The sequence below is a fragment of the Dendropsophus ebraccatus genome, chromosome 5 (assembly GCF_027789765.1).
Source record: "Dendropsophus ebraccatus isolate aDenEbr1 chromosome 5, aDenEbr1.pat, whole genome shotgun sequence".
NCBI lineage: Eukaryota > Metazoa > Chordata > Amphibia > Anura > Hylidae > Dendropsophus > Dendropsophus ebraccatus.
Window position 1 is genome coordinate 87,728,284 of NC_091458.1, and position 25,592 is coordinate 87,753,875.

Genomic DNA, 25,592 nt, shown 5'->3' on the forward strand with positions numbered 1-25,592 from the left:
GAGATTTGTACAGGGTAAAAGGGATTCTAAATAAGGAAGGCTATTACTCAATTTTGCAACGCCATGCCATACCCAGTGGACAGCGCTTGATTGGAGCCAATTTCATCCTACAACCGGACAATGACCCTAAACACACCTCCAAAAGTGCAAGAACTATTTACAGCAGAAGCAGGCAGCTGGTATTCTATCGGTAATGGAGTGGCCAGCGCAGTCACCAGATCTGAACCCCATTAAGCTGTGGTGGGAGCAGTTTGACCGTATGGTACGCCAGAAGTGCCCATTCAACCAATCTAACTTTTGGGAGCTGCTTCTAGAAGAGTGGGGTGCAATTTCTCCAGCTTACCTCAACAGATTAATAGCTAGAATGCCAAAGGTGTGCAATGCTGTAATTGCTGCAATAGGTGGATTCTTTGACGAAAGCAAAGTTTGATGTAAAAACAATGTTATTTCAAATTTGCAATAAAAAGATAAAGTAGTGGCACTCACCAGTGATGTTTGTAGTGCAGATCTCTTTATTTCAATAACGCATGGAACTGTACAGGGCGGACGCCAGGTAGATGCAGGTTACAAGCTTGTTTCGCGCCTCAGCGCTTCAACAGACCCCTCTGTTGAAGGGGTCTGTTGAAGCGCTGAGGCGCGAAACAAGCTTGTAACCTGCATCTACCTGGCGTCCGCCCTGTACAGTTCCGCTGTTTTTATTAATAAAAGATCCTCTTCCCTAATTAAAGTTTTAAATACCCACCTTTTCCCATTTTATGAATAAAAACAAAACATATTTGTTATCGCCGGGTGCGTAACCACTCAAACTATTAAATTATCTTATACCTGATCTTGCACGGTAAACGGCATGTGCAAAAAGTTTGGTCACATCAAATCCATTAAAATTATAATAAAAAATTTATTATAACATAAAGAACATATCATGGCGCATAAAATGACACCTCACAAAGCCCCATTCGTCAGGAGCTCCTGACGAAGTTGCATTGAGCAACGTTGGGAAAATCCTTCATCTCTGTCCGTGTCATGTATTTACCTGGTCACTCTGCAGCGCTGCAGAGGCAGATGCAGGCTTACATTCCCATACACGCCCAGCCGGCTGATGCTGCAGATAAGCAGTAGGGAGCAGAAGCGAAGCTGTGCAGGAGCACAGAGCCAATCGCGAGCTGCCAGGCGCTTCATGCAAATCATGGGCGGTGGATTTAAACGAGCAGCTGAGGCTCCATAGCTGCCAGTGATAGTTTTGCCTTGCTTTACTTCACCAGCATTTCTCTGTGTTCTGATTTGTTTCCTGACTTTGGCTTGTTATCTGATTTTGTACCTCGCTCCTGACAGTGTTTCTGGCCTTGGCCTGTTTAAACGGTATTCCTTTTGTATTGTGATTTGGTACTGTTTTGCTATCTTGGATTTGACCTCTGGCTTGTTTTCTGACTGTGATTTTGGTTCTGATTTGTGGTTTATACCTACCTGTCTGGTTTGACTTGGACTGCTGACTTTTCTCTTTGTCTGGCCCTGCACTTAGCAGCGTAGGGACTTCCGTCCAGTTGGGGTCTGTCACCTAGAACAGTACATCCAAGTAGGTAGGGACAGTGGGCTGGGGTCAGTTAGGGCTCACTGTTCCCCTACGGACGTGACAGTCCGACTTTGACATTCCGTGGTGCATGTTGTATATATTAGTACCTGATTTAGCACCCATGTACAATGTGTTTTTTTTACAGGTTGGGTTGCAGCTGGGAGTGATATTTGTAATATTACCTTACTTCTACTGTCTGCATCAACCTGTGTTCACGCACACAGGGATGTTAGCACACCCTATTTTGGTGATGCTAGGTGTTTGTCGTATGTTTTAATGGTTTTTAATGTTTTTTCTGTGCTATAATAAAAATGTACATTTTTTGATTACAAGGTGTGCTGGTTCTTAGTGCTTTCTTTTCTTTTTTTTTGCATTGGATGATTTTCTTGCACTACAGCACCCTAACTGTGTATTTGGTGATGCCATCCCTATTTGAATGCTTTCATTTGGAAAAACTTTTGACATGTCATAGAGACATGTCAAAAGTTTTGATTTGCCCGGGTCTGAGTTTTAAGACCTTTACTGATCATGAGAACGAGCAGGGAGAGGACTGCACTGCAGTGCATCTATTCCCCGCTCTGTCACGTGATATCAGTGGGGCTCCACAGACTTACATAGTCAGTCAGAGCCTGACCGATCTGACATGTCAAAAGTTTTTCTAAACAACAGTGAAACTTAAATTTTACTTTGTAATGACACACTTTGTTTTTCAATTTTTTTTTGTCATGGGGGGGTTCTTCTTTGACATGTTATCTATGTTCCTCAAGTTGGTACCATTACAACAATGGCAAATTTACATAGCTTTCATTTTATTCTTCTGCTTTAAAGAAGTTAAAATCTTTAAAAAAAAAGACTAAGGAGGAAATTTATCAAGGGCTTTGCGCCTATTTTTAGGTGAATATTGGATTTTTCAACCAGTTTTGGTCTAAGTTCTATTTATGAACCAGTATTTGACAGGCGAATATTTTTTAATCTGCCTGTTTTGAGTATTCACTAAAAAGTTTGCTTAATCCGGGATTAGCGCACAAACAGGTTCAGGCTTAGGTCTGGTCAGAACCAGGTGAATATTAGTGATGAGCGAGTACTAAAATGCTCGGGTGCTTGTTACTCGAGACAAATATTTCCCGATACTCGGATGCTCGTTTTAAGTAATGAACCCCATTGAAGTCAATGGGAAACTCGAGCATTTTTGCAGGGGACCCAAGCTCGGCCCAGGGAAGGTTGTGTGAAAACCTGTCCACCTCAGAAAATGATCGATCACTACAGAAATGGACAGGAAACAGCAGGGGCAGCATGCATGGATACCTCTGAGGCTGCCTAATCGCACCATTACGCCAAAGTCTGGGCAACAGCTTGGCAGTGAGATCACCAAGGTTGTCGTATAGTCTGTGGGTAAGTGCTGCTATATGGTGTTTGCCACCCTCTTACACAAGACAATCAGCAGTGAGGTTGGATATGGCTGTACTAAGAAATAAAGCAACCCTGATGACTGGCTGCAGATGAGAAAAGATACTGGTCACACTAGTTTTTGGAGGTTGTCGTATAGTCTGTGGGTAAGTACTGCTATATGGTATATGCCACCTATTACACATAACAATGAGCAGTGAGGTTCTATGCAGCTGTGCTACAAATCACAGCAATACAATGAACAACAGCAGCAGCACCAGCCACAAAAAAATATAACAGTACTGAGGACTTTGGGGTATGTATGCAACACCTGCTGTCCCCTTTCTGCCACCAGTCGATCACCACAGTGTCCAGCTAAAAACATGGTAGCTGCACTGCAAGTCACAGCCAGCAGTCTGGAGCAATAAAACAATATAGAATTTAAGCCCTTACAAGGACTGTTGTGTTTTTTCTCTAGTATCCCTGCCTACAGGAATGCTAATTCCCTCCCTAACGCTCTCCCTCACAATCGGCAGCGCTCTCCCTAATCTCTTCCAGCCTGCGTCTGACACAAGCACCGCCGGCCCAGATACTAATATGCCAGGTCATCTGATCTGGCCAGCCAATCGCTGCTATCGACATGTAGGGTTTCCACGTGATGCCACAAGCTCCCAAAGACTCTCCTACATGATGATTGGCTGACCAAACTTGCAGGAAGAGGAAGATGCCATTGTCTCGAGTATCGCGTACCATCGAGTACCCTAATACTCGAACGAGTACCAAGCTCGGGCGAGCATGCTCACTCATCACTAGTGAATATGCTTGCGCAATTCTTGCATTTTTGCGACTTTTTGTGCGACTTTTTACTTAGATACATTTACTATGGCAGTGCTACATGTTAATACATCAGTCACAAGATACTGGAACAAAATACACACCAATCCTCTTAAAGGGGTTATCTAGCGCTACAAAAACATGGTGTAACGCCCGGAGTAGTGGATCCACTGGACCGGCACCAGCGATGGCACAAACCTCACCAGGGAGCGGAGTCTAAGGGGCCGCTGGTTTTCACCAGAGCCCGCCGCAAGGCGGGATGGACTTGCTGCGGCAGGCGACCCCCAGGTCGCTACCCCTGGCTTGGTTGCTGGTGTCGGCAGGCGAGGCGTGGCAGGAGATGGCACAGGCAATAGTCTGCAGATGAGAGAGCACGTGACAGGCTGGACACGGGAACAGGTGGCGTGACAGGGAAACAGGAACCAGGAACGGGGACTTGGGACCAGGTAACGGACAGGACTCAGGAACAGGGACTTGGGACCAGGTAACGGACAGGACACAGGAACAACAGGGAGCTGGGCCAAACGCTATGGGAAGCATGTAGAGGCTCCAACACTAAGGACAGGGCATGCTGGGATTTATAGGGGAGTGATTGGTGACACTAACCAATTAGGAGCGCACTGCCCCTTTAAATCTGAGACAGCCGGCGCGCGCGCGCCCTAGGAGGCGGGGACGCGCGCGCCGGCCGGCACAGACCGCGACATGCACGGAGGAGAGGTGAGGCGCCCCAGGGGCCGAAGCAGCAGCAGCGCCGGGTCCCTACACAAGGACCCCGGCGGCTGCACGGGACAGGAGGCGGTCGCGGCGGCAACCCGGAACGCGGGAAGCCGCCGCGGCCGTGACACATGGCCACTTTACCCCTACTGTTGTCTCTAGTTTGGGTGGGGTTTTGAAACTCCATTCCATTGAAGTAAATGGAGCTTAATTGCATACCGCACCTGAACTGGAGACAACAGTAGGGGGAAAAGTGGCCATGTTTTTGTAGCGCTGGACAACCCCTTTAAGAATAGACTCCTTAGTAAACGTCCCTCTAAATGTGTTTAAAAGTGGTGTGTTTAAAAGTTCTGTAAAGATGAGGAATGTGATAAATTAATAGTTTGGTCAATTCTGCATGCGGTGATAGTAAATGTTTATTTATTTATTTTTATTTTTTTATGAAATGGGAAAAGAGGGAGTTATTTAATACATTTAATATAGGATGGATTTTTTTTATCTATGAAAAAAAGTTTTTCTTGTTACAGTCATTTGTAGTTCCAAGACATTTCAAAGCTGCTGTAATTTTTTACATCAGCATTTAAATGGTAAATTGCTAATCCAATCAGTTTGTGCCTGCTAATAGCCATGGTCCTTGGCTGATGATATACTGTATATGTTCCTCAAGTCGTTACGATTAAAACGATATGTAACATGTATAACTTTTATATTATGAGATGGCTTGTAAAAAATTCAAACCATTGTTAACAAATATACAATCCTTAAAATCCCATGCTTATAGCGCTTTTATCCTTTGGTCTATGGGGATGTGTGAGGTGTCATTTTTTGAATGAAAAAGTTTTCTTTTTATTGGTATCTTGACTGCACATAACAGACTTTTTGATCGCTTTTTATTACAATTTTTCTGGATTTGATGCAACCAAAAAATGCGCAAATTTGCACTTTGGGATTTTTTTGCACTTACCCTGTTTACCGTGCGAGATCGGGAATGTAATAATTTAATGATTTGGGCGATTATGCAGGCGGCGATACCAAACATCTCCACCACTATACCACCACCGATCGGGCTGCATAAGTAATCAGATGCAGCTGTCAACTTGACAGCTGCATCTGATTACTTTATTAGCGGGCATGGCGATCGGACCGTGCCCGCTAATGGCCGCGGTTCAGAGCAGGGTCACCACGCGGCCCCCCTCTGAACTCCCTGAGGCGGCCACAGGGCGTAAATATACGCCCTGTGTCGTTAAGGGGTTAATTTATTTTTATACATTTGTCGTATAAATTAACTTTCCCAGATTATTCATGAATAAAAACACAGCACTGTTTTAATTGATTTTAATTTATCACCTGTCAAACAGAAAACCCACAACTATTTAGCAACAAATGCAGCTTATGAATAAAGCACAGATTTTTTTTTTTAAGTTATTTTCAAGGAATCACATGTAGCTAGTTGCTTTATTGTACCAATCTCTACCATTATCAAACTTTTTTGATCAGCTTGTAACGCCTGGAGTAGTGGATCCACTGGACCGTCACCAGCGATGGCACTAACCTCACCAGGGAGCGGAGTCTAAGGGGCCGCTGGTATTCACCAGAGCCCGCCGCAAGGTGGGATGGACTTGTTGCGGCAGGCGACCCCCAGGTCGCTACCCCTGGCTTGGTTGCTAGTGACGGCGACGAGGCGTGGCAGGAGCAGTAGGCAGGAGATGGTGCTGGCAGAGGCCTGTAGGAGTAACCGCAGGAGTCAGGCTGAACACAGGAGCAATGGTGTGACAGGGGAGCAGGAACCATGAACAAGGACTAGGGACCAGGTAGCGTATAGGAATCAGGAACAACAGGGAGCTGGGCCAAACGCTATGGGAAGCATGTAGAGGCTCCAACACCTGGAAGGGGGCAGGGCTGGAACTTATAGGGGAGTGATTGACAAACAGACCAATTAGGAGCGCACTGCCCCTTTAAATCTGAGACAGCCGGCGCGCGCGCGCCCTAGAAGGCGGGGACGCGCGCGCCGGCCGGCACAGCGACGGACAGGAGCGTGGTGAGGTGAGGCGCCCCCCGGGGCCGAAGCAACAGCAGCGCCGGGTCCCTGCCTACGGACACCAGCTGCTGCAGATGTAGGAGAGAGGGTGCGGCGGCGGTCCGGAGCACGGGACGCCGCCGTGACCCTAACACAGCTTACCTGCTCCTTCCTTGCAACCACTGCCCAAAAAAACCCTGAACCAAGTTGAATAAGTATTAAACATAAAATCCAGCACCTTGAATGGCGTAAAATCACAACTTTCTTATTTTCATAGGTGTGATAGTGAGGAATAGGCAAAAACACTTGGTTGGCGTGTTTTGGCAAACTTGACTTGATCACAATCTCCATCATTATGATCAATTTGTGAGATTCTATTTCTATCTTTTAGTTCAGTGTAGAGGAACTGTTTATAGTAAACCCCCTATTACACAGGGCGAAGGAGAGGAGCAAATGAGCGCTGTCATCCCTCGCTTGCTCCTCGTTACCCGCTCGCTGCCGGCGCTATTTCACAAGGCGGCAGCAAGCAGGGGAGTGCAGAGTGTCGCGAGGAGGGCGTCCCCTGGTTGCGTTATACCAATTCACTGTATTTAGTAAAGACAGCGTCCGACTTAATAATTTATTGGCACTATAAACTCATAGGGGGAGAATTGGTGTAAAGTAGAATAGTCTTAGTTGCCCCTAGCAACCATTAGATTCCATCTTTCATTCCTCACAGATTCTTTGAAAAATAAAAAGAGGAATCTGATTGGTTGCTAGGGGCAACTAAGCCAATTCTACTTTACACCAGTTTAATAAATCTCCCCATAGTGTGTTATAACAATTTAATGGGACAGTGAAGACAGCTTCTGCCTTAATAATTTACTGAACACCGTGAAAACAGTTCCTTTTGCCTTTTGAGTGGATGCTCTGAAATCACTATCCACCATTCAATAAAAGTTCTTTTCTTTTGCTCCAAAAACAAGTATTATGCCCAAGCATATAACAAAAAATCAGGGCCCTTTTCAGGGTATGGGTTTTCTTGGTCAGCGACCAAGGTGCCACACAGAAGTTATGGGAGTGGTGATCCTAACCGTATTGGAGCAAGGTTTCAGCTATCAGTTACACCTAGTGGGCTGAGATTGTTGACCGGATCCTTAAAAGTGTAAGCTCCATGGGAAGCAGTAGCCAATCCCGGGGACAGCAGTCTACGTAAGGGTGATCCCAGAGTATTGCCACCAACACACAACATCTTTTTTAAAAAATACTACTCTGTAATAGCCCCACTATTTTAGCTACTATAGTTTGGCTGTTTTAATGAGATTCGTTTTTATTTGATTCACAAATTTTTACAAATTTGACCCGAAATTCATGAGCCTTGTGAAACACTCATCTCTACTTGTCAAAATGGTACATCGATGGACTAGCCCTGCAGTTCCCTTCCCAGATGTTGATGGAAGCATTATGGGCCATATGACCACTTGCTGCTGCTAGTCAATGGAAGTATATATGTAAAAAGAAAACAATACTTTAAAAAAAAATGAAGTTATATTACGAAGTATTAGCAAAAAAGTTCAGTCTTTAGAGGACTCCTTTAAAAGATGCTAATTCCAAATCTGTAATTTTTATCTTTCTACTCACTTGTATTGCCTCTTGTAAGCTTTCAAACTTTTCATGTATGTGAATAAAAAGATAAAAGTTGCAGATTCTGAAACACCATCTTTTAATTTATTTGGTAAGTAGAGTCCCTGCTGACAGTTATTCTGGCAGATTTATTATGGGTCACTGGACCCTTAATAAGTCTGCCCTTTTATAGTGCTGGCCATGTGTCACACAAGGAAAATATAGCCATGTCCCTTTTCTGCTGCACTTTATCCAATTTCTCAAACGTTGTGAGTGTTTTGAACTTGCTAAAAAGTTGTTGTGTAGAAAACTTATTATTTTATGCCAGTAACCAAACATGATGCAAATCAATAGTAAACTCCCCAAAGATTTCATGGGCTAAGTAAATGGGCTATGTATTACAACAGTAAGGAACTAATGGTCGAGTACATAATCTAATTGCTGCTTCTGTTTGCAACCCTATGACCTGCAAAGTATGTGTTTATAGTTAAGTATAACATTCTTTTCTTTTTTCCCTCACTCTTTGCGACACATTTTTATGAATGACCAAAATTGTGAAAATGTATGAATTTTTTTAACAGTTTGTGAAGTCCCAGAAAATGCATCACTTTTGCAGCAATTTTAGAAAATTGTGGCAAAAATATGATGCTATTGTGATCAGACTGCAAAAAAAAAAAAAAATTCAATGTGATAAGGATTACTATTTGCACATATATATATATATATATATATATATATATATATATATATATATATATATATATGGACAATGGGGGACATTTTATACATAGCGTTAAGTGAAACTGTCTCAGTCACCCCTAGCAACCAATCAGATTCCACTTTTCATTTCTCACAGATTCTGATGAAAATGAAAGGTGGAATCTGATTGCTAGGGGCAACTGAGCCAGTTTCACTTTACACCATTTTTCATAAATCTCCCCCAATATTTATAAAAGGATATACAGTGGTGCCTTACATTATTACAAGCATTAATTCTTTCCAGGACCGTGCTTGTAAACCAAATCACTCTAAAACCAAAGAAAATTTTCTCATAAGAAATCATTAAATGCAGACAATTGGTTCCACATTCCAAAATATGATTTTTTTAAATTTTAAGTAACATGTAAAACAAATAAAACAAAAATTTTAAAACATCTGAATGTGTCATATTATAAGTAAATGTACAATATAGCAATCAGCATTTGGTGTATAATGTAAAGTAAGTTTAAAAACCTGAAAAAACAGCCGCAGTTTGTAGATACAGCAACTGCAGATCCTCATAATAAAGTAGCGTAGTACAACAGACTAGAATAGAGAAGCAGGGCTGCTGTCAGAGGTCTGTGTGGTCACATGACAGCAATGAGGAAGGGGTGTGTTCAGCATGGACTAATCAGAAAAAGAAAATCACAGAGCTGTGCAGGAGGACAGTGAAAGAAACTTTTCTATACAGTAGTGTGAGTGGCTAAGTGTGAGTGCAGGCACATTATAGCAGCAGTGTGTATAAATGAGTGTGAGTGCAGGAACATTATAGCAGGAATAGAGAGGATGGAAAACACAAGGGCTGACCGAGACTGTAAGGAACATGAAGGAATGAACAGGGCATATGTGGGCACATAAATGCAGCACACTCTGTCCTGGGAGAGAGGGATTACAGCAGGGAAGAGATTACCTTTACAGTCCTGTCCCCTAAGGCAAGCCCCAGCCTGATTTAGATTTGCCATGATTTGGAAGGTGAGGGACACCTCCTGGGTCAGATTACAGTGCTATAGACCCAGTTATGCAGACCATGCCCCTCATCCACTCTCACCTCTCTCACCCAGTACAGGGAGCTCTTAAACCAAAGCAATGCTCTTAAACCAAGTTATAATTTTTAAAAACCGTGAGCTCTTCTTGCAAAGCGCTCTCAATCCAAGTTGCTCTTAAACCAAGGTACCACTGTATATTGCATTTTTTCTATTTTAAAATTATGTCATGGATAAGTGATATTGCAGAGAAACAGTTGGGGATAGGGTAGTACAATGGGAATGTTTGTATATTTTAATGTCTAATTACAAAATAGTAATTAAATTAATATAATTAAAGAAGTTGTCCGGGAAAATGAATATTGGCCAGGCTGCCGATCCCTCGCTGCTGCCGTTCCCTCGCTGTTGCCGGTTCCCAGGATGTCCGCTCTGCAATGCTTCCTGTGTTTTAATAACATTTGATGACGTTGCGCTCCCGTGGGTAATGGTCGCTCAACATAGACTCTATATCGAGCAGCCATTTTCTATGAAAGAGCAACATCATTTGACATTTTGAAAACACAGGAAGTGCTTCAAACTGGATGGCCCAGGATCCGGCAGCGGCGAGGGAATGGGACATGTATGCATTACCGACATGTCCCCCACCGCCTCAGAAGCCTTGCCAAGTAATCATTTTTCCCAGACAACCTCTTTAATTTCTAAATTAGTTCTTATTTTTTATATTCCAATGCAAAGAAAGATAAAGTAGTTGGCACTAACAGGAGATCTATGGCTGGTGCCGTATAATCTAAGGACTTACTGAATTTGTACAAACGGTGGTGATTTCTCTCAGTATGAGAATACAGTCATTTGTATTGTGCACAAAAAAGAAAAAATGAGATGGCACTCACCCGTATTCTGCAGTTTCACTGCACTTTATTGTTCATGTTCCATAAAAACCTTAGGGGGGAAAACCGTTGGGCAGCTGCGACCCCAACACCCTTCTGTTAGCGTGACAGCTGTTTCGTTTAAATTCCACACTTCTCCAGACTTCTCCACCGTCTGGAGAAGTGTGAGATTCACACAAAACAGCTGTCACGCTATCAGAAGGTTGTTGGGGGCGCAGCTGCCCGACAGTTTTTACACTGAAGGTTTTTATGGAACATGAACAATAAAGTGCAGTGAAACTTCAGAATACGGGTGCCATCTCATTTTTTCTTTTTTGTGCACATTATTCTTTATATGTAACAGTTACATTTAGTTTTACTTACCAATGTATTATGACGTATTCATTCTTACAAATATGACTTTCATATTTATTGTTCGTCTCTCTAGAATTTTTCAAATCCCTTCTGGAGAATGCAGAAAAATCTCTTCATGAAATATTTGTAAGGACGTATGGGTTACTTTACACACAGAACTCAGAAATATTCCAGGACTTATTTACTGAGCTGAAGCTCTACTACACTGGAGGAAATGTCAACCTAGAAGAAATGTTGAATGATTTCTGGGCTCGTCTGCTAGAACGTATGTTTCAGCTGATAAATCCTCAATATCATTTTTCAGAAGAATATCTTGAATGTGTCAGCAAATACATTGATCAACTAAAACCATTCGGTGAAGTACCAAGGAAACTGAAAGCTCAAGTTACCAAAGCTTTTGTTGCAGCTCGAACATTTGTCCAAGGTCTAACTTTGGGCCGGGAAGTAGCCAACAAAGTATCTAAGGTAAAAACTAATAATTTTGGATGGTATTGGCATTGATATTTTTGTCTTTGAATTATCTAGCACTTATAAAATATAAGACAGTAAATATACATGCAGTTTTGGGTAAGACAGATGCGCACATCTGTCACAATCTTACCTCAAATCCCGCTTGTGTAAAATGAATCTTTTGGTGCAGTCTAACTGCACATTTTACCCATGTTACAATAGAAGGGCTAAATAAGAATTACTTAAAATAAAGTGTGGAAATTGACATGCAAAGAAAAAGGTCTGCAGTATGTTGGTAAGTTTTGTAAAATAATTAGAGATGAGCGAGCAATACTCGATCGAGTATTGCACTACTCAAAAGATTTGTTTTCGATCAAGTATCCAATCGAAAATTCAAATCTAAACGAGCTTTACTAAAACAGCTAAACAATTGTTTAGCTGTTTTAGTAAAGTATACCATAGTGCATGTTCCCTCGGTGCCTCTTAATTAATTATAACCTATTACAGGGAGTGGTATTAGCGGTGTTAGCTAATACCGCTCCCTGTAATAGTTAATATTTAAATAAAACAGCAAATTTTTGTTTTTATATAGCTTTTTTTTGTTTACAATAGCAACACTGAAATGAAAGAATGCTGTTTCAATTATATATATATATATATATATATATATAGTATTTATTTATTAACAGTATATTTAATTGAAACTGCATTTTTTTTATTCAGTGTTGCTATTGTAAATGAAAAAAAAAAGGCTATATAAAAACGAAAATTTGGTGCTTTAATTAAATATTAACTATTACAGGGAGCAGTATTACTGCCGGGGACTGCTAATACCGCTACCTTGATAGTGGATTAATGCTGCGTCTCTGCTTTCCAAGTTGAATTCGGAGGTGTTGTCATCATTTTTTAAAGATGTCATTATGGACTTGGTGACCTCCAAGTGGTTGAATTTAGGTTTCCAAGAAGCAAGCATTTTTTCCCCATTGACTTTAATGGGGTTCAATATTTGATCAAATAATCGAGTATACCGTTCTATTCAAATGGAATTTCGAACCTTCGAATATTTCACTACTCGCACATCTCTAAAAATAATCTCTGGTGGCCTTTTACTACAATATTATATGGATTTTACCTATTTGATGCAAGTTGCTAGACAAGACTGGTTAAAAAAAAACAACACAATTTAATGCTAAGTTTATATACAGTAAAATAGAAGCTAAATGCAACCATATTTTTGAAATGTGAACAGATGAACAATAAATGGCCATATTTTGCATGTTGTAAAAATGAAGCATGTTCATTATTTGGATGTGTGTGTGTGTGTTATTTTTATAAGCTAAAGCTTTGGCTGTCTAGGCATGATTTGTAGTTTTGCAACAGCTGGAGGGCCAAAGTTTTGACACCCTTTTTAATTGCTGATTTGATTCCTAGATGCAAGATAGAGATAATTTTAACCTCTTAACGAAGGATGATGCGTATACCTGTAATGGCATTGTTAAGTGAGTATAGAGAGGGCTCTTAACATGACCCCTCTCTATTCTCAGTGGCTCCCGGATGCCATCAGTAGCCGCATGGAGTGCTTCTTACTTGCTATTTAACCATTTACTTGCCAAAACTGACAGCAGCATTTAAATAAATTAGCATACCTGTATGAGTAGACCTGTGGCCGGATAGGCCGGCAGTGAGATCACAGAATGCTGATCTGATGTCAGTGCAGCCCAAGGCCTCTGCTAGTCCTCCTGGGCTGACTGACATTGGCAATTGCTTCAGCCGGTCTCTATTGGACTGAACCAATTGAGTGTCAATTTGATGGATCAATGTAGTACATAGGTACTGCATTGATCCCTATGAGCAATCAGTTTATTGCTCAAAGAAGACCTCTATGGGGACTACAAATAAGTGTAAGAAAAAAAATATATTTTTTAATATACAAGAAATCCCATCCTATATTAAAAGTTTAAATCACTCCCTTTTCTATTTATATAGGTAGTATCCCTCATGTAGCTTACCTCCCCCCAATCTAATCCCCCATTTAGTAGATATTCCTTAGTAGGTAATCCCATTGCTGCCCCCCCAATAGGTAGCCATTGCATTAGGTAGTATCCCCATGTTAAAGGCATCCACCCTTTATAAATAATAATTAAAAAAACATACTGGGGGGAGGGGAGCTGTAGCAGTCCACCATCATGGGGGGGAGGGACACTTGAGCAGCATTTTTAGATGGTCATCCGCAGCAGTGACAGGAGGCAGAGAAGAAAAGAGCAAGGAGAATGCAACTCTTCCACTCACTATTGCGCCGCTGCAATCCACCTCTCCCCTCCTCAGTAGTGTAAGACGGCAACCAAAAGGTTGAGGCCCCTCCCCCAGATCACAATGCTGTACAGCCGGCAAGTAAAGATCAGTGAGTACAGCATTGTGATCTGGCCTGGGGGAGGGGCTTCAACCCTGCGGGTGCCAGCTTACACTACTGAGGTGAGGAGGGGTGGATTGCAGCGGCAAGATCCACACCAATTTGTGCTATATCTGTGAGTTGTGACAAATGGAAGCCTCAGCTCTGCTACATTTGGTATATATACTTTATTTGCAGAGCTGAACATCTTAGATGGGGAACGCATGAAAAATATAGTATGTATACCATATGTAGCAAAGCTGAGGCTTCCATTTAGCACAAATTGAATATGATCAGGCCGCTGCAGTGCACCTCTCCTCAGTGATGTAAGCTGGCGCCCGCAGTATTGAGGCCCCTCCCCCAGGCCAGATCACAACGCTGTACTCACTTATCTTTACTTGGCGGCTGTACAGCATTATGATATGGCCTGAGGGAGTGTCCTCAACCAGGAGGAAGTGGCAAGGGGAGGCCGATTGCCATGAGGACCGCTACAACCCCTATAGCTATCTTACTGTATACTACTCCCTGACTTATATTGGGACTGCAAATTCTATTTTTGCTCAAAAATTTTAAAAAACTATAGCTCTCAGTGTGGTACTTTTTTTTTGCAGAAATCAATAGTCCAGGCGATTTTAAGAAATTTTTCAATTGGGTTTATTAGCCAAAAAAATGAATTTTTATCATGAAAAAGCAGTTTGAAGCTCTCCCCCTGTCTTCATTGTTCTCCTATGGAGAGAGGGAAAAGAGACACCAAAACAGGACGACAAAGAGTTAATTAAAAGCTACATTACCCTCTGTCCTCTCTCCTCTCTACTCTGATGTCACCACTGACCTATGTGACCTCTGAATAGCACTCTGAATAGCTCCCCTGCTGAGTAATCCTTTGTTCTCTGTAATCTGCTGCTGACATTTCTCCTCCGTCTCTTTTCCCCCCTCCCCTCTTCATAGAACAGACAGGACACGTCTGATTGAGATTTCCTGATTCTGAGCAATGGATGACAGAAAGGAGAGGAGGGGGGACCTGGGAAAAGGCTTTTTAAATACAGATAATGGCATATTTGCCTAATAAACCCAATAACAAAGTTTCTTAAAATCGCCTGGACTATTGATCTCTTTTTACTTTAAGAATGACAGATCATTTAAGTAATAAATGAAATGGTAAAAAGCGTTATTTTTATGCAGTTATTTTATTTTTTTACTAGATGTAAATGAGTCATTACTTTTATGATTTAACAATATTTTAGTTTCAATTTCTGGCAACAAAAACAGAGAAAATGTTTTTTTAAAGTCAAACCAGAAGGTAATCTCTGAGTTAAGTTGCTAAGTGGTAAGAACATAATTATTTCACCTGCCGTTGTACATTGACTCTAGTATGTGTAATCTTATTACGTGGCCTGCTACAGTTGGATTGAGTTAAAATTGAAAATGTGCTTTTGCGATAACATCTCTGCGTTCCACCTACAACAATTTCAATTAAGCTGCTTTTTTGTACTTTTCTGTATTTATTTTGTTTCTGAAAATGCATTGTGATGGCATACGTGTGTATACTGCCTTAGGCAAATAACGGCCGTTTGCGCAAATACGAACCCGCAAGTGTGAACCCGTCCTTAAGCTATGTTCAAAACACAAGCAAGCTAGTAGATTCCACCTAGGTGGTCCACTTGCGTCCACTGGCGCTACTCACTATAAATATATATATTGAAATGCTGTCCAAAAGGAGTACAAGTGTCACATATGGAGTCCACTCCTGGGCTGAAAACAACGCTGGCTAACTCTGAAATCTTGCCAATCCTTCTAATGCAAGCACTACAAGTCTCAGCACGCCCTTTCCAGCAAAGGATTCCAAAAAACTAATCCTACCTGGGTAATTGGAGTAAACAGTAAGAAAGCAGGTCCAGCACAGAGAGTCCGCGGCAGGAGGAAACAGGATGCAGATCCAGTGTATACAGTCCGGGGTATTGGATGCAGTGGCAAAAGTAATAATCCTTCAGAACTCGAGTCCAGGAACAGGTAGTGTAGTGGATGGAGTGTGGGCACGCTCCGAACGGCAGCGTGCACCACAAAAACTTCTGCCCGTAGATCTTAGTGACGTCACAGAGACAAAGTAAGGAGGCCGTAGTAGACCAAAAAACCTCCGACTAGTTTCAGAAAATGGTTCGTTTTCCTTCGTCAGGGAGCGGCTCCCTTACGAAGGAAAAGGAACCATTTTCTGAAACTAGTCGGAGGTTTTTTGGTAAGGATTGGCAAGGTTTCAGAGTTAGCCAGCATTGTTTTCAGCCCAGGAGTGGACTCCATATTTAACACTTGTACTCCTTTTGGACAGCATTTCATTATATATATATTTATAGTGGACGCAAGTGGACCACCTAGGTGGAATCTACTTAGCTTGCTTGTGTTTTGGTTTTATTATATGGATGACCGGTCCATTGATATCCCCAAGCAGCTCCACTAATTGGGGTGTGGCGCATCTAGGACTGTCTCTGTGAGGGAGACAAATACTTTCTTAAGCTATGTTCAGACAAAGTATAACACCGTCCGTTGCATAGCAAGAACATTATTTTTTTTACAACTGACTTGTGGGAACCATTGGGTGTGCCGTAAATCAATTAGCCATTCACTACAATGTAAAGTATGGCTGTCGGACGTACTTTATATCATGTGAACAGCTATTGTTTCCAGAGGATGTTTATTATTAAAATATTCTTACCTTAGTTTCTATGTATTTTTATGACAAACCCATGGCATCCATAGTCCACTGTGGATTTTACACCACAAAAACCTACTGACTTCAAAGGGTGAGCAGAATAATTCTTGGATTCCGAATTGCCTGGGGTCCTAGTCTGGCACTAATCTCAATGAACAAAGAAAATCTCTCAATACAAGATACTATTGTTGTGTAGTGCATGTTGTGATGGCAGCAAGCAGTGGTATAGCCCAGAGGTGGAAGGCCACTGAAATACCATCCATTATAGAGGTTATAAATAAAGTACAGTATAACTTTAAATGGAGTATGCAATCACAATGAGGACAAACGGTATCCCAAAACATAACAGGTATTGGAAAAAGTGTGTTAACTTTTACGCTACCTTATCAACTAACGAGGTGCCTAGCCCGGCACTATTAGTGAAGGGACATATATGGTAAAAAGGTAATATAAGGTAATATAACAGTGCATAATAGTGCTTAATATGACTAACCCTAAATGTGTTTAAAGAAATTATTTCTCCCACATACCACATAGGAACTCAGAGAATGGGGGAGGGGGGAGGATTAGGTTAGGTCATGTATGTATGTATGTATGTATGTATGTATTTAATATTATGTTATGTTATGTAATATAATGTAATGTTTTGTTTTGATTGTTAGTTTTTCCTTTTCTGTTTTGTGGCTAACCTAGAGGTGACCGCCTCAATGTTATTGTATAAAATTGCATGGATATATAATAAAAAAAAAAAAGCAAAACAAAAAACAAACAAAGGGCAAGCAGCAAATCTGCAAATTATCCATTATTACAGATCTGCTGCAGACCTGTTGAACTCAAGGGGTAGGAAAATCTGCTGTGGATTTTCTCGGGGTCATATATATATTTATTGGTGTACTTTGCAACAGCTTAGCTATCCTGTGGATTTTGCTGTGTGAAAGAGACAAGAGTTCCTCAAGTTCAACCTATACCCCTACTATAATTACTTCTCAACTCCAATATGGCAGTCTGAATAAATCCCTGGATCAATGTGAAAATAAAAACACAGACACAAGCAACAATGGCATGTTCAGCTCAGCAGACATTGAGGGGCGTGACAATTCTTCTCTCTAAATTCAATGGTCAGGACTGGAGACAAAACCTGAAGTGATCTGTAGACTACAACAAGTCACAGCTCAGCTTTCTTATCTTAACAAGCTGGTAAAATGAAAGCTGAGCTGTGGTTAGTTTCTATGGGCAAATGACGTCAGTTTTTAATTCCAACAGAATGCTAAATGTAGGCAAATGGTTTGAGATTACAATTTTTTCAGCAACATAATCTCCATCTACTCTTGGCCACTATCTTCTCTTAAATGCGCACCAAAGTAGCGACTTTTTGGCATGTTAAAGCCACACCCCTTCCATCAAGGCCATGCTCACCTTGTGATAAGCCATGGCCAAAAAATGTCTAAAAAGTGTCTAAAACATTTTTTAAATTTGGTGCGTCATATAAGGCTGGGTTCACAAGTGTCCATTGATTTAAAATTTTAAATGGTCAACCACATTTTTGTGTACGCTAAAAACAAGAAAAAAAATGCATTGGTTTTGATCCTTTTTTAATAATGAAAGTCAATGGGAAACTGGATCCAAATGGATTGCTCACAATCGTGTACGTTTTTGCATCCATTTTTGCATCTTTTTTCTCCCCATAAAACTTATACCTTAAACGGACTGCAAAAAAAGCAGTGTGAACCCAGCCTAAGGCCTTCGGCACACGGTTAGTGTTTTTCATGTCCGTAGATTCCTCCCGCTATCCACTTGTACAATCAGCTAAAAATTATGGTTTGGGCATCTTTAGTGCATCCGTATATCCATAAATAGGGAATTACAGATGTAACACCAGATAGTTGTGCACAGTATATTCTCATAAATGTGAGGTATATAATTACATATCACAGAATCACGTATTAAAAATTACTTTTTTATTTCTACAATTAAAATTTCTATTCTAAAATGGCTCACAAAGATATAGTAATAAGGGTCAATAATTATTGTCTATAAATGAGGAACTACTCCTAGTCAGCCAATAGGTCCTACAGAAACAGTCTAATCTGTCTCAATCTCGTCTTAACGCGTTTCACCCAGACCATAAGCCGGGCTCCTCAGGAGACTCTCAGGTACGGTACAATAGCCAGGTAGGATGTCCCAAGAAAATATCCCAAGAAAATAAATACAAATAACCTTAAATCAATGAGTGTCTCTTTTTTGGATAGATGCAGTCGGCTAACACACCCCGATAAGCACTTGGAGCGTGAAGCAGGCGACAATCTATCCACAAACTATATAGTCAACAAAGCATGCACTACTACCAAGTACTTCATACATTATGTATAGATCTCAGTGGTCAAGGTTATGGATACACAGTATATTTGTGATAGTAATATGCTGCAAAGATACATTCTATTATCAATGATATCTGACAATACCAGATGCAGTCATTCTCAGTTTATCTCCACTATAATGTATCATGCATATAGAGTGATAGCATTCTCAATGGCAGTACATGGCATGTAGCGACTATCCCAGGCGCAGCCGAACCATTTAGATAGACAGGGTAATGACATTCATAAAAAGAGTGGGTAAAGCAAAACATCCCAAATTGGATGACTCACGTCCTACCTTCCTTCGTGCACCAGCAATGGTGAATCTGGTCCTGAACTGGAGTACAGAAATACGGATCCATAGATTACGGTACATGTGAATAAGGCCTAAGACTTTTTTTGAGACAGATTGTATCAACCTTTTGGTTCAGGTAGTTTTATTTATTTCACCGAGTTTGTCCCACCTTCATTGAATTGGTTTAATAAGAAATTGAATTGTATAGTAAAGAACAGGTAAAGGTGGGCATATCTGTACATATTCTTCACATCGTGTGTATTATTGTTTATCACTAGTTTGTATTTTGGTAGACGCCTATTAACCATATCTTTCCCCCTGTGAATAATAAATCAAAACTACACAAACATTAGAAAACACCTTTCAAAACTCAAGTAAGTATACCAGCAAGGTTTCTGTACTAGGCAGACCTATGAGCAAAACGTACATAAAAGGTGGAGGCTAACCAAGCACTTGCATGTTATATCCAAAATACTGTAGATGACACTAGTAGACATCATAAATCAATGAGCAATATAGAAATGTGATTATTACTATTTTTTACATTAATATTTGTATGATTATGTTCTAAACTTTACACCCAATGTATTGTACATCTCTGTCTATTATTGAGCACATGTACTTACACCTTGTAACGATGGCTCCTTGACACAAAGTACTACTTCCAATAATAATTCATAGGATCATGCAAGTCTTCTAGAGTCTGTAACCTGCCAAGGTTAATTGGCTTAGAATGAATCAATTATGGCTTGTCATTTTAGCAGAATAAAATTAAGTTACAGGAAATTGTTGGAAGCTGCTCAAAATACAGTAATTGGATATAGGAGACGACTAAAATATGTTCATGCGCAGCATTAATAAATACAGCTCAGCAGGTACCAACCTGATTACCAACCATGATACCAACTCCAATTTTGCTTAAGTGTTTATATTCATAATACATCATTTACACACTTCAGCTATGTTTACACACAGTATTTCCATCAGTCTTTTGGTTAGTATTTTTTTAACCAGAATCAGGAATGGAACTAACAAAATTACAATAGAAAAATTTGCACAGTTTCTGTATTTTCAACCCACTGGTTTTGGTTGCAGAAAGACTGACCAAAAGTCTGACAAAAATACTATGTGTGAACATAGCCATTGACTGATTTGTTACATTCTCATATATTTGGGCTGTAAGACGGAGGCAATGATATATATATATATATATATGTATGATACATTCCTACTCTTAAGTTCTGTTCACGTATCATTTTGTAAAGATGTTTGGCACATGAACCTGGAAAGCTCTGGTTGGTACAATGACTGTGTGCTTTTGTAACACTCTAAACCAGAATGTTTCAGAATATCTTTATGATTATTGTAAAGCAAAGCTTAATCTTTTACACTTTACTAAACAAATATGCCTATATGGTGACATATGTTGTTCACACACAAGTGTAAACTAGGGGGTGCCAACATACACTTATACTGGTTTCTCATACAGATCATTGAAGTATACATATACTTTTAAGATCAATGAGATCAGTGCTAAATTGCTCTGGGCTGTGGAGCCCGGAGCAATCCATCATCTAGTCGTGATCAGAGTTGCTAAGGCCCGGCCGCGTAAGAAGCAGGGATCGCCCCTTTGCGATCGCATGCGTTCGGGGGGTGGGGGGGGGACAATCCCGTCACTAGACACCAGAGATGGCTTGTTTACAGCCATTTAAATACAGCTGTCAGCTGGTTGCGGCGAATCGCAAATACCTGTGACCACACATTAGATGACACTGGCGTATAAGAGGACACACAACTTTATAGCAGATTTTTCTGGGTTAAAAAGTCGTCTTACATGCCGGAAAATACAGTACTGTAATCCTTTCCCCCCCTATATGCCATTTTATATATATATATATATATATATATATATATATATATATTTAAATGTAATTAAGGTCTAGTCAATTATTATTATTATTACAAATACATAAAGAAAATTTCTAATGGTATTTGGTGATTATGCCAAACATGCTCAAACTAAAGGTTAATTCTGATATATAAATATATATATATATATATATATATATATATATATATATGTGTGTGTGTGTGTGTGTGTGTATATATACATACATACATAAACATCTAACTGCAGAGTTATATTTCAGCAAAAATGGCCCTCAAGGATTTTTTTGGTACTGTGTATAGGTTATAAGCATATATATATATATATATATATATATATATATATCTCAAGATGGATTTGAATAATAGTTGACAGGTTTATTAATAATGCTGATGTGGTAAAGTTAGATCCATAATGTAGATTTTAATATCACTGACAAATCATTTTATTTTATTTATTTATTTATTTATTTATTTATAAAGGCTGACATATATATTGTCCTTATTATAAAAACTAAAATGCTTCACTGAATATTACATTATGCAGTCATGTATGTGAGGATTTACATAATTATTTAAATTGTCCATGTAAAATATCTTTTTCTATCAATTTATACAGATGTTTACACACACACACACACACACACACACGCAATGGGTTCAAAGTAGCAAAAACGCATGAAGTCATTATATTAATGTTTATTTGCCGATAGTGGCAAATAACTTTTCCTGTTTGTTTTAAACCCTTAACTACCTATGCTGCACATGTATGGAACAGCTGTCTGGTTTTAGCATGCTTTTATTTCAGTGCTATGGAGCAAGTTCAGGAGAGCAGCCAATACTCACACTCAATGATGGACACCAAGGATCACGCTGATGCCTGTCATAACCTTTTAAATGTCAAAATATTGTCCAAAATATTCCACTCTAACAGTATTGTTCCTGCATGGTAAAAGCATTAAAGGGGTTTTCAAAGATTAATGACATAGTTAAAAGCAAACATCTAGCTGTATTGCCAAAGCGTAGTCAAATATCCCCATATACTCATTTCTGCTCTATCTACTTCTCCTGCCATGATACAGCTTTGTTTACCTTTTGACTGTTTGTTTACATGCTGCTCTACCTATTTACTTACAGAATACACCTAGTGGCTAGAGGCAGAACTGCAGTGTATACAGAGATGATCACATAGCTCTGCTTCTGTAGCCCTAGCCTCTTCCTGCAACAGGTCCTGGTTCTCACATACACAGTTATACAAAATGCAGCATATAGCCCTGTGGCCTCCCCTCTTTTAGCCAGCTACTCACCCCGGCAGCCACATTGCCCCCCTTATAGCCACATATGCCCCTGCAGCCACATTGCCCCCTTATAGCCAGATATGCCCTTGCAGCCACATTGCCCCCTTATAGCCAGATATGGCCTGCAGCCCCATTGCTACCCTTATAGTCAGATATGCCCCTGCAGCCACATTGCTCCCCTTATAGCCTGATATGCCCCTGCAGCCACATTGCCCCCTTATAGCCAGATATGCCCCTGTAGCCACATTGCCCCCTTTTAGCCACATATGCCCCTGCAGCCACATTGCTCCCCTTATAGCCACATATGCCCCTACAACCACATTGCCCCCTTATAGCCAGATATGCCCCTGCAGTCACATTGCCCTCCTCTTGTAGCCAGATATGCCTCTGCAGCCACATTGCCCCCTTAGTCAGATTTGCCCCTGCAGCCACATTGCTCCCCTTATAGTCAGAAATGCCCCTGCAGCCACATTGCCCCCTTATAGCCAGATATGCCCCTGCAGCCACATTGTCCCCTTATAGCCATATATGCCCCTGCAGCCACATTGCTCCCATTAAAGTCAGATATGCCCCTGCAGCCACATTGCCCTCCTCTTGTAGCCATATATGCCCCTGCAACCACATTGCCCCCTTATAGCCATATATGCCCCTGCAGCCACATTGTCCCCTTATAGCCATATATGCCCCTGCAGCCACATTGCCCCCTTATAGCCATATATGCCCCTGCAGCCACATTGCTCCCATTAAAGTCAGATATGCCCCTGCAGCCACATTGCCCTCCTCTTGTAGCCATATATGCCCCTGCAACCACATTGCCCCCTTATAGCCATATATGCCCCTGCAGCCACATTGTCCCCTTATAGCCATATATGCCCCTGCAGCCACATTGCCCCCTTATAGACAGATATGCCCCTGCAATCACATTGCCCCCTTATAGCCAGATATGCCCCTACAGCCACATTGCTCCCCTTTTTTAGCCATATATGCCCCTGCAGCCACATTGCCCCCTTATAACCAGATATGCCCCTGCAGCCACATTGCTTCCCTTATAGCCAGATATGCCCCTGCAGCCACATTGCTCCCTTTATAGCCAGATATGCCTCAGCAGCCACATTGCCCTCCTCTTGTAGCCATATATGCCCCTGCAGCCACATTTCCCCCAGACTATGAACAGGGAACAGGTCATAAAGACTGAGATTTATCTTCTTTTCAAATCCAATCCTTGCTCTGGCTTCAACAATCTGTCAGATAATCTGTCAAATATCTGTGTATGTAAAAGGACCTATAGAAGGCTCTGGGTTTGTCTATCATACTGCCTCAGTTGCTAATACCCAAAAGAGCAATTTTGCTTCTATCAGTCCACAAAATGTTGTCCCATATACCTTTGGGCAAGTCAATGTGTTCCTTGGCAAAAAAAATTTTTTTTCATAAATAGGATTTGCATGGAGTTTTTGTGGGTAACTTTGCTTCACTTGATTGTCATCTGATCTAATTGTAACTGCACACACTAGTAACTTGAGCTCTTCCTTGATCTTACTGGCAGTGATATTTGGCCTTTGAAAGCCTTTTGTCTGGTTTTAAATCCATTTGAACACTAGCTTTCCTCTAACTTTGCTCCATTCAGGTTTGATTACCACTTCAAGGCATTTGATATCATTTAGGCTGAGCAACCTATAATTTGCTGCACTTCTCTGTATGTTTTTTTCCCCTCTCCGGTCAACATTTTAATCAAAGTAAGTATTTCATCAGAACAATGTCTGGAAAGACCCATATACCCCTGGTATTTCAGACAGAATGCATCATAACGTACATGTTTAACATTTTTCACCTTCCATCCTTAAATAAGGGGCAAAACTGACACCTGTTATTCTGCACAAATGAATAGCTTCACAAGTTTAACGTCACACTGCTATTATTTTTAACATGTCCCTTTCAATTACGTATTCAATTACTCCGAATGAGTGACATATCCTAATTGTTGACTCCTTTTTCTTTACTTCTCTACTTCATTTGCAAATAAATTATTTACTATGTAGAAATATCAATTCTACCAAAACCATTAATTTATCAATGATGTTGGGCTGTATTTTGTTAACACTACTAAGGAGAGAAAGAAAAAAGTGAAAATCCAATTATAAGGCTATGTTCACACACACAGCATTTGTGCTTAGTATTTTGGTCAAGTATTTTGCATCCAAAACGAGGAGTGGATTAAAAACACAGAAAGGCAATGTTGACACAATGTTGAAATTGAAATAATGGCCATCCAATAAGTTTCAACAGTGTGTGAACATAGCCTTTCTGTGTTTTTAATCCACTCCTCGTTTTGGATGAAAAATACTGACCAGAATACTGAGCACAAATATTGTGTAGGAACATAGCCTAAGGCCAGGTTCACATTATCCAAAAAAAAAACAATCACAAAACAATCACTGAGCTCAAGGAGATCAGTGAAAAAAAATTCCAATGAAGTACTCAATCAAGAGTCTCCACTGATGCCCCCCTCGGTTGCGAGTCTCAAAACACGGGAATAGCCAGATATCCCTAGTCTGTTGCCACGGGGTGCCTCCAGATGGGGAGAGCACCACACCACCCTGATAGATGACTCCTTAAGTCCCACTCGGTTGGGAGTACTGGAACATAAATAGGGAAACAACAGAGTGGCCCCTTTTGTGTCAAAGTCTAACTCAAGGTGCGAGTGTTGTGACATGACAAGGGCTTGTCAAGGCAGGCATCCATCCACAGACAGCTGTTTTGGGGTATTTGCCCCTCGTCAGTGTGGAGCAGGATTCTAGCTAGTTGGGGCAATGACAAATCAACCAACAAAACACAGCAATCATTGAGCTTTAGGAGATCAGTGAAAAAATTCCAATGAAGTACTCAATCAAGAGTCTCCATTGATGCCCTCAAAAATTTAAATATGCAAAAAAGGAGTCCGTGGAGCCTTGGTTGCAAGTCTCAAAACACGGGTATAGCTAGATATCCCTAGCCTGTTTTCACGGGGTGCCTCCAGATGGGGAGAGCACCACACCACCCTGATAGACAACCCCTTAAAGCATGGGTCTCCAATCTGCGGCCCTCCAGCTGTTGCAAAACTACATTTCCC

At 40.9% G+C, this 25,592-nt stretch overlaps 1 protein-coding gene across 1 annotated transcript in view; it reads left to right on the top strand.

The window, feature by feature from the left end:
• Positions 1 to 25,592, top strand: part of GPC6 (glypican 6) — a 411,403-nt gene that overhangs the window by 167,903 nt on the left and 217,908 nt on the right. The window contains exon 3 of the mRNA XM_069972341.1: positions 11,180 to 11,571. Within this exon, the coding sequence (XP_069828442.1) occupies positions 11,180 to 11,571 (392 nt within the window). The remainder of the gene's footprint in view (positions 1 to 11,179; positions 11,572 to 25,592) is intronic.